This window comes from Setaria viridis, chromosome 6 (assembly GCF_005286985.2).
Source record: "Setaria viridis chromosome 6, Setaria_viridis_v4.0, whole genome shotgun sequence".
Lineage (NCBI taxonomy): Eukaryota > Viridiplantae > Streptophyta > Magnoliopsida > Poales > Poaceae > Setaria > Setaria viridis.
The window spans coordinates 14433866-14444062 of record NC_048268.2 but is presented as its reverse complement, the minus strand read 5'-3'; the positions used below and the strand labels follow the sequence as shown (position 1 = coordinate 14444062).

The following is a 10197-nucleotide window of genomic DNA, read 5'->3' as shown; positions in this document are numbered from 1 at the left end:
AAAAGTATAAAAGAACATCCTCCTGCTTAAGGAATTACTGGCTAGCAAACATGATGACTACAAATTATGGGTACTCAAAAGGAAAGCAAGTTACCTCTCTGGGTTTATACCAGTTGTCAAACTCTTAAACAGACTCATCAACCTCTGGCACTCCTTGAAAATTCTTGAAAAATCTGCCCAACAATTCTTCAACCACTTCATCAGATATATCATCAGCAGACATCCGTGAAGGATCATCAAAATCTGAGTACTCATAGCCCCAGGTTTGGAGCAGCTGCAACGGTTGTACTCTTCTTTTCGAAAAGCTGGCGGCCACATTAACCCCAGTCAGCTTGGCCTTCTTCAAATCTGCGATCCTTAGCAGCAACTCAACTACTTGATGACTATCCTCAATGCGAGGCTCTTCGAGCCACTTGCTCGAGTACTTCGACCGATACCCGGTGATCACTGGTATTGGAGGATCATGGTTTTCAATATAAAACCACTTTTCCTTCCAAACGCCATGGGACACCAGAGTCTCATACTCCAGATACAGATCAGAATCCCTCAGCTGAAACCCCACACCTCCGAGTACTGCCATCTTATCTTGACTAGGCTAGGGCTTGTAACGGAAAAGCTTACGGAATAAATAAAAATGGGGCTGTATCCCCAAATATGCTTCATAGAGATGCACAAAATTTGCGATATGCAATATCCCATTGGGATTTAGATGAACAAGCTGAAGATCATAAAAGTTGAGGATACCTCTAAAGAACTCCTATGTAGGGACAATGAGTCCTCTCTCCACAAAATGAGCCCAAATCACCATCTCCTTTGGATGGCTCTCAAAGTTCCAAGCATTTCCATAAGCGCACCTCCAATTGATGACTACCTCTTCCTGCAATAGTTCTGCATCCACCAACTCTTGGATGGCCTCCTTCCTCATGGTGGACATCTTCCAAGCACACGCTTGATTCGGCGGGGTGGTATGATCCGTAGGCCCACGTTTGGGCGGAGGAAGCTACAACTCTTTCCCTTTCTTAGATTCCTTCGTCGATCCCTCCGCGGCCTTTCCCTTGGACTTGTCGATTTTCTTCCTCATCTTCTTCACACGCATCACCATGGGGTGCATAAAGGGGAGGAAGAGAAAGCTACTTGAGATCGTTAGTTTTGGCTAATGGTGGTGGCGGCGCAAGTGGCGACGCTAGGGTTTTTTCAAGATGGAGAGTGAACAGATGCAAATGGCTGGAAGCATAAACTACGGAGGCTACCACCCTTATCTTTTATAACAGAGCAACAGATCTAAAATGGCCCCGAGATTATGGTAACGAAGCTGGTAATTTCGCAACGGTCTGATACTCTCAAGATTTATGAAGTCCAACGGCCACGTTGATCATGGTTGACCCCTTGATCGCCTGAGTGTAGTCGATCAAAGCACTCGGGGGCTGCATACACCTCGCCTGTTGGACAAAATTTTCTTTTTCTTCAGTGATTAAGGAAAGATGAAGCAAATTAAGTTTGACCCTCAGCCTGATTTTTCGATTCAACCTAAGGCTTGGGGGCTACTCCATATGGAGTGTGATTTTCATCGCACTTCCATATAAAAGACTTGAAGACAGACTACTCAAAACCAATGTCAGAATAGGGCAGGAGTTCCATAACCATAGGGTCTGTACGGACCTACTCAAGGGGACATACTCGAGACATATTAGGACATGAATACTACGCTACAGGGCAACATAGACTACATAGAACTTCTGAAGGGCTAGTCGGAATACAAGGAAACTACTCTGCCGAGTTGGAGTAGGACTCTATAGTTTTGTCTGACTAGTACTCTTGTACACAAAGCTACCCTGTAACCCTGCTCCTCAGATATATAAGGGCGGGCAGAGACCCCCTCCAAACAAGTTCAATTGAATACAAGCATACAACACACAAGACGTAGGGTATTACGCGATCTAGCGGCTCAAACCTGTCTAAATCATGTCTCTGTGTCACCATCGACTCCTTGATTTCGGCGACACCCACCAACCAAAACTCTATCTCGGGTACTCCCTTGATAGGTGTAACGACCGACCCCTAAACCTCCCCAGTTAATCTTAATCGGAGCCCTTGACCTTAGTCATCTGTCTTGCTTTTTCCCGCGCCGAGCGCTCAGCTATCCGCCTGGTCCCGACCCCTGAGATCCGACCCCTCTCCGCTTCGTTCCTCTCCCGACCCCGGCGAGCTCAACCCACCGTCGGATCCTGCTAATCTTCCTCAACCGTCCGTTCTATCCAACCGGTGGACCCGCGAGATCTTTTTCCCAGATCCTCCGCGACAGGCGCACTCGAGTTGCATGCCCGCTTCAGAGCCTTCCTGCCGCGTGGCTCGTCTTCTCCGACGCCCGCCGCTCAGTTTTGTCTCTGGCAAGCGACCGAGTGGGTTCTCGCGCCCCATTCCCCAATGGCAGCGGAAGCCCCTCTGCACCCCTTTCTGCAGAGCCTTGCCTCCCGCGCCCATCATCACGCCACCAGATCCCGGCCCCAGAGCCCGATGTCGCCCGTCTTTTCCATCCCTTCAGCCACAGTCGCGCCGCCCGGTCGCCGCTACACGACCATTCCTCCACCGCCAACCCCGACCGCTGCCGCGACAGCTCCTTTCCCCCGCTCTGTCAGAAGCCGCCCGACAATCTGTTGTTCCGCGCTCGTCCGCGCGCCCGCGTCCACCTGTCTTCTCACCTGTGCGCCCTCGATTCTAGCGCTGTTAAACCGGCCGCTTCTATCAAATCTTCCGCACGGCGACGCCCGGCTTCCGCCAAATCTCAACCACCAGTCTACCCGCTCCTACGCCGCCCTGACGGCAGAACGCAATGATCGCTGGCGTCACCCCCGGAGTTCTGCACCACCGCCCTCTTCACTCAATCGCCGCCCCGGCAGAGCACTCCATTGCCTCTCCCCGGCCTTCGCGCCGCTCCCCTTCTCTCTCTCCCGCGTCGCTTCCTTTCCTCTGCTCCAGCAGCTATAAAAGGAATGCCCCCATCGCCGGAGTTCCCTCCGCCATTGTTGCCTTAGCCATTCTTTCGCTCTTGCTCAAGCTCCTAGCGCCGCACACCTAGTTCCTGAGGAACTCTCCTCTCAGCTTTCTCCCTTAGTTTTTCTTCGAAGCTTGCTCCTCCGTGCTGCGTAAACGCTCTCTTGTGATCTGCAAGAAGCACCGCCACCGCCGTAGCATTCCCAGTCTTAGCCCTTGTTCGAAGCTTTAGTCCCTCCGCCCAAGTCTGCTTCTTCCCGACCCCAAGCTTTCCTTTCAGGAAGAAGGTGAGTTGCCGACCCCAGTCCGCCTCGCCCGACCCCTCCTATCCGCCCGACCCCGGTTCCGTCTCGACCGACCCTATCTGTTCCGCCGACCCTTATCCGCCTCGCCCGAGGGTTCGGCTGTGGTCTTTTTCTTCAACCCGAGGGTGTATGTGTAAAACTTAGGAACCCTTCAGCGCTTGCGTCTGAGGATCCCTAGTTTTTCCCCACATCCTCTAGTTCAGAATCAGATCATAAGTTCCTTTCCTACCCTTACCTCTTGATCATCATCAGCTCTCTTGAACCACCATAACCTCCTACTCTTTGTCGCGAGTTTCTGGGCTCAGGCGAGCCAGTGTTGCTGTTGAAATAACTATCTATGCTAACCCTTGCATTGCATTCGTGTAGAGCTGCACCTCGCCGACGGCTTCTACGAGCTTCACCCGGCGCCAGAAGAAGAAGCTGTAGCCGAGCTCCTGCCCTCCGAAGCCAAAGTCGCCCCCGAAGTCGAGCAGTTCCCGTCCTCCTTGCTTGAAGGCAAGCCCCGATTGCATGAAAACCTTGAGTGTTTTACCAAACTTGCGCATGCCTTCTGTAACATGTTTGTGCATTTACGTATAGGAGTTGTGTGAAACCCTAGATGCATGACTTAGTTGTCCGCATGATCTGAGCACTAGCTGTTGGACCGAGTAGCTGCAGTGCTTAACTAGGAACCGGTAAAAGTCGAGTGATTCCCTGTCACTCGCGAGTTGTAGGAGTTGCATGTTTACTCTCCTGTTATAACTATAAGGACGATGGACGGGGCAGGGTTTTGGTAACTCTTTGGTGGTCGGATGTTAGCCCCGTCTGTCTATGAAATCTTGCTAAGGCCCGACAGTGGTGGTGTTCGTGATCAAGTGTTTGAAAGTACTAGCCTCATACTTAGTATGGGATGAGGAAGCCTAGTACCGGATTGAACCTAGACGTGAGCGGTCGCCCCATTGTTCTTAGAACGGAGTTTCCCCTGCTAGTTGTCGCACGTGGTGGCAAGCGTGGTCATAGAACGGCAGAGGCCGGGTCTGTCGAACCTTGCACCAAAGGAAATGGGCCCGACACGGGTTAGGGGATTGTTGGGGAAGGCCGACACAGGAAGTGACCTCCGGGTGCGCGGATGTTGTGAGGCTAGGTTCACCATGCATGGTTAAAGAACTTGAATCGATTCGTCTGCCTCTCACAGTTTGAGATTGCTTGATCGCTATGTCACCCTGAGTAAATGAGGAATCTGATGATGGCAATGTTTGTTGTTATATCTACACATCATGTTTGGTTCTATGAATGCTTAGAATAGGTGGCACAACCTAGACTGGTAAATGAACCTAGAACCGGAGCTAAAACTTGAAAATAGGGTTACTTAGTGCTTTTGGCAAACAAACCCCTCAGCCAAAAAGCCCTGCATGTCTAGAGGAGGAGTAGTTTTACTCCTGTCGGTTAAGTCTTGTTGAGCTTAGTAGCTCAGCCTTATTGTGGCTCCTGTTTTTCAGGTGAGGTTGCTGCGCCCGACCCCTCTCTGGTTGGTGCTTGGCCGCCCCAGCTCCCGCCCGGCTGGACGGTCGAGTGGGATCCTTCCTCGGACGGCGAGGAGAGGAACCAGTGATATCCCGGTTGGCCTCACCAGGGATGTCCGACCCCGACAAAGTCTTCCGCTAGTGTTTTTCTCTGTTGTTTCTTTTGAATCTTGTAAAACCTTGATGTTGGATTTTATGGCCGAACTAAATGGGTAAAACTTGTTTAACTCAGTGGACTTGTTGTATTCTCTGTAACCACTCACCTCCATGTGGGTTTGCTAGACTCGATCCTGCTCAAGTGGTTAAATCGGATGAAATCCGACGGCACTTCGTGTTAACTTGGTTCAGGCAGGAGTGTCGCATGTTAGGCGGCTCAACCCTGGCTAATCAAGCTAATCCGAAGTGGATCCGCCACAATAGGTTGCCGGGTTAAAACACCGACACAGATGTGGCGGATTCACGAAGAACTCTTGGAGAAGGAAAGGCTTTTGGCAATCCAAGAAGCACTCATAGAATTTTGGTGGATGAGGTGATAAATCCCATAGGAGAATTTTATTACGATGGACATTCAATAGCCGAACCGAGCAACACCATGACGGGAGGATTCTAAGAATTACGAGGATAAATTATTGTATATATAGTAATTGTATTAATACTAGTTTGATGTGTATAATATACTAAGAATTGTGTATATAGTAGTTATAATTAATATTATGCATATACTATCATGAAATATATATACGACATGCACACAATAGGAGCGTATACGTGTAAGTAGTGTATGCTAAGGATGTATATATGTGTGTGTATATATATATATATAAATAAGTGAAGCAACAACTAACATTAATATGAAAAAGAATTCGGGGTATAAAGAAAAAAAGTCTTTAGTCCCGGTTGGTATTACCAACTGGGACTAAAGATGGGGACCTGTAGTCCCCAAAGATTAGTCCTGGTTGGATATTTGAGAGATATGACTCTTTCCAACTGGGACTAATGCTCACTTTTCCATCAGTGAGTATTAGTATAGGCAGCTAGTTCCTTAGGGGGTGTTTGGTTCTTTAGTCCAGACTAACGTTTTTGTCCCATCGAATATTTAGATACTAATTAAGAGTATTAAATATAGACTAATTACAAACCAATTGCACAGATGGAGGCTAATTTGCGAAACAAATCTATTAAGCCTAATTAGTCCGTGATTTGACAACGTGATGCTACAGTAAACATGTGCTAATCATGAATTAATTAGGCTTAATAAATTCATCTCGCGAATTAGCCTCCATCCGTGTATTAGTTTTATAATTAATATATTTAGTCCTTCTAATTAACCTTCGAAGATTTGATGTGACATGTACTAACTTGAGTTACTAAGTTTCCTTAGACTGCGCATGCTTGAGTCAACTCAACCAATCAAGGCTTTCTATTAGTAAGTCAAGTGTAGTCAAATCTTTGCTTTAGCAAGCCGCTGGTTTGTAGTATCTTTCAACTATAAATAAGAGGATAAAGTCACCAACAAGAATAATGGCTAAACGCACCAGCAATAGTATGTAATCACAGCTCAAAATTAAGCAAATTAAGCCTCTCTTTTCAGCTACTGCTGTTTTTTCTAACAGATTTGACGTCCCTTTCCTTTTATCAGATAAACGTGACAGTTTGGACCTTTCCGGAAACCCATGAGGCCAATGGAAGTTCTGTACTGAAAATGGGGATATGATCATTCATCGACAGAGCAATCGTTGTTACAGCCAAATTTACACAGATTTACTCATTCACATTCCAAGAGCATACAAAAGCTTGGACAAAATCACGCAGGGAGGATAAACCGGCTCTCCTTGGCTCAGTCGTCGTCCACATACACCGTTTCTTGCTTGAAGAGGCCGCCGAACACTGGCCTAACTTCAGGCTTGGACTCCGGCTGCTTCGGTTGTTGCTTCACCTTCTGCGCCGCTGGCTTCACGACGGCCCTCTGTGGTGCAAGCTTCTTTGCCTTCGCCTGCCCTCGCACCGTGGCGATCTGTGCCTTCGGTTCCTTCTCCGTTGAGGTTCGAGGAGTCGTCGCTTCTGCAAGCTGTGTGCTGAACTTCTCCCAGGAGAAGTCAGTGCTAATCCCTTTGGCTCTGCTCAGGAGGTTCTCCAGAGAGGCTTGGGCCCCGTTCACCGGGCTAGCAGCTGCCTCCTCTAAGGGTGCCTCCTCCTCGGTGGGCGCCTTCTTCGCCTTGGCTTCGAGCTTGCTCGCAGCCGCTTCAGCTTCACTAGCTCGTTGGGAGGCAAGGGCCTCCTCTTCTGCCTGTGCCTTTGCAGCAGCTTCTTGGTACTCCTTTCTTCTACTATCTTCAGGGATAGCTCTGCAGAGAAAACATGCACGCATTGAGAAGAAATGAATAAGTAATGAATCGTAAGGTAATTTTGATGTTTTGCAGACTTACGGCTTTCAAACACCTCAAATGGTCAGTTAAATTGACACTTCATGAGTACAGCAACAAACATTATGTAAAAAGCTAATAATAAAACAACTACACTAACATAGTTTAAAAAATGTGTCAGAACAACGAGATTGAAATACAAAAGAATACAGCACTAAGAGTAAAGCATACATCTGCAAAATGATTGATACCGTGCAGTAAGGATTCTTTGTAAGTTTAGAGATTATCTCTTCACTCGAGACATTCTCATAAAAAACATAACCTTCATTATGAATCAAACAAAGAAGAATTAAACTATTTTGTATCTAATATTTTCTCAACCAAACTTATCTGCTTATTCCCGTTCTAATACCCTAGCCCCAATCAAATCATTACTTTTGTTCTTCCTCTGTATGGAAGTTATCCTTTGCGCATTAAGGTTCACAACAGTTTGAACTGCTCGCATCATTTCCATCCATTTTCTTTTCAGCATTTCAATGGTAATGTTGTTAGATAATCCAAGACACAAATAGCATTCCATCCATAACAAAGGAATCACACCACAACTTATCAGGGAACTAAAAATGGTCTTAGCTACTCACACGAAAGCCTCTGCTGTCGGCTTTGATGTTGCTGATGAGTTAGTTGAAACTTCAACAACCTGGAAGATAAGAAAACAATTGTCAATTTAATTGCCAACTGAGTAACAAGCACCACGGATGTAAAAGCAAAACCAAATGAGGGGCACTCAATTTCCTGTTGTCCCTATAACTGCATATAAGGGGTATAAAAACTATAAAGCAGAAAAAACAAAACACGTGCAGAGATGAAAGAGAAACATATTTATTATCATATAACAGAAGAAGATTAGTGACAGAATTTGAAACTTTTCTCTGAAATGATCAAGACGGCAATTTAGTGGAGCACCATTATGCAAGAACAGAGCAGAAGCTTTCTCATTCTGTTAGATTTCGATGATGTAGGCTAATCGGCAATAAATCAAAATTTGTGTTCCTTTTCATCTGCTCTACTCAAAGTGCATTCAGATTACTTTTCATATGGTTTTGCAATTTCAAGCTCGAGACTGCTACTGATTGCATCTACCACAATGGGAGATCATAATATTTTCAAACTTCGAATTGCAATACCACTGATTTACTGAATCTTGAGGAATTAAATTTTGAGAACTAGAGAATGTATTTATCCTTTCTTACTTATGTGACATAAATATCTATTTTTCTACCTGTTGCATGCCTGCATTTGATTGCTTCTTAATCGTCAAGAACATTTGAAATTGCCTAGTTCCCCGTAACAGATTGACAGAAGCAACTAGCCAGCATTTAAATGGATGCCCGTATTGCAGTCTATCATCAATATTACTTTAGCTGATGAAACTTGATTTTTTAACCAGTAAATATGTATAAGGCTATAAGCATGCCCTAAATTTAGATGCAAGGTAATATCAAACTACCACATACAGGTACATACCGATATAGTTTCCGTACCTTGTTCTCGGCGACTGCCACATTGGAGAAGACATCAGCCACAAGGGCCGCAATCTGTGACTTTGACACCTAACACAAAACATAAACGCACATAGCAATGCATGTAAGAAACAACACATAGACCTTTAAATAGTGAGCATTGGAAAGTCAATGCTAGGAGAGCTACATACCTTGCCGGTGTCGGTGGTGGACGTTGTGCTGGACGATGCTCCCTCCTTGGCGAGGACCAGGGCGTAGGAGCTCTCAGGGCTGTAGTCATCGGTGAGTGAAGCCTTGACTAGTGTATAGCTGACATCTGTCTCGACCACCTTGGCCAAGAATTGGCTCAGCGTCAGCGTCTGGACGCGGGAGAAGATGTAGTTGAAGAAGGTCGTGAAACCGTCGAGCACATTGTAGGTGGACCCACCGCCCCCGAAACTGCCGTCGGACCCCTTGTCGTACACGACGACGACGTGCGCCGCGCTGGCGAGGTCCGCGGCCTGCACCACCCGGAGCGCGTCCTCGGTGGTGACGGCCCCGCCTTCCGGCCCCTTCTCGGCCGGGCCGACGGTGACCACGACCTTGGCGGCAGGGCCGATGGACTTGGCGATCGCCTCGGGGTCGTCGAAGCCCGACTCCACGGCGTTGAGCCGACGCGCCTCGGCGGGGGAGATGAGCCGGTACGCCGCGGCGAGGCGCGCGAGCTCCTGTGCCGACGCGAGGTCCGGGACGCCTGCGCGCACGGCGAAGCCCTGCCGCAGCAGCGTCTGCGCGATGCGGACCCCGGCCTGCCCCGTGGCGCCCGCGACGAACACCGTCTGCGGGTCCTTCCGGCCCCTACCGCCGCCCGCGAACAGCGACCCCGCCGCGGGCGACGCGAGCGCCGGTATCAGCGACTTGGCGTCGGTCAGCTTGCCGAAGTCCGCGAAGAGGCCGGGAATCTTCTTGGGGGCGGCGTCGTCATCCGCCCCGGAGTCCTTCCCGGGCTTGCCGGCGCGGCATAGGACGGTGGCGGCGCGGCGGCGGAGCGGGGAGGAGATGGGGCGGAAGGAGGGCGGGTTGGAGGTGAGCGCGGGAGCCATTGTTGCGCTGCGTCAGGCGGTCGGTCGAGCAGGTGGTGGGCGTGGAGCCGTGGGATGAGGAAGGAGTGGAGATGGGTGGATGGCATGTTTGGATTGGGGGAAGTGGCGGGAGAGCCTATCAGAAGAGGCCAGGTCGATCGCCGTTTATCTCCTAGTGGGCAATCCATGGCCGAGCGCTCACGCCGCGTCCGCATCCTGGCCCGCGTCTAACAGAGAGACTGCTCCAACAAGCCAACAAAGGGCGCATTTGGTTTGTGTATTTGGCCGGACCTGACCAGTGGGATGCACCGTCGTGATGATTGTTGCCTGAACTCCTATCTAAACCTGGCCCGACGCCTGCAGAATGCCCCGCTGAGCCTGGCTGCCGAGAAACGAAAATGGAATCCGTTTCTTGGCAGCCTGGCTCGCGCGAGGGCGGGCGAGTGAGTGCG

At 48.9% G+C, this 10197-nt stretch overlaps 1 protein-coding gene across 1 annotated transcript; it reads right to left on the bottom strand.

Moving 5' to 3' along the window:
* Window positions 1-6472: 6472 nt before the first annotated feature.
* On the bottom strand, window positions 6473-9850 carry LOC117861206 (protein PLASTID TRANSCRIPTIONALLY ACTIVE 16, chloroplastic). Its single transcript, XM_034744726.2, has 4 exons — window positions 8876-9850; window positions 8706-8774; window positions 7803-7861; window positions 6473-7143 (listed from the first exon to the last, which is right to left on the bottom strand). The coding sequence occupies exons 1-4, from the start codon at window positions 9764-9766 to the stop codon at window positions 6636-6638; spliced, it is 1527 nt and encodes a 508-aa protein (XP_034600617.1). The 5' UTR covers window positions 9767-9850; the 3' UTR covers window positions 6473-6635.
* Between the last annotated feature and the right edge of the window lie 347 nt (window positions 9851-10197).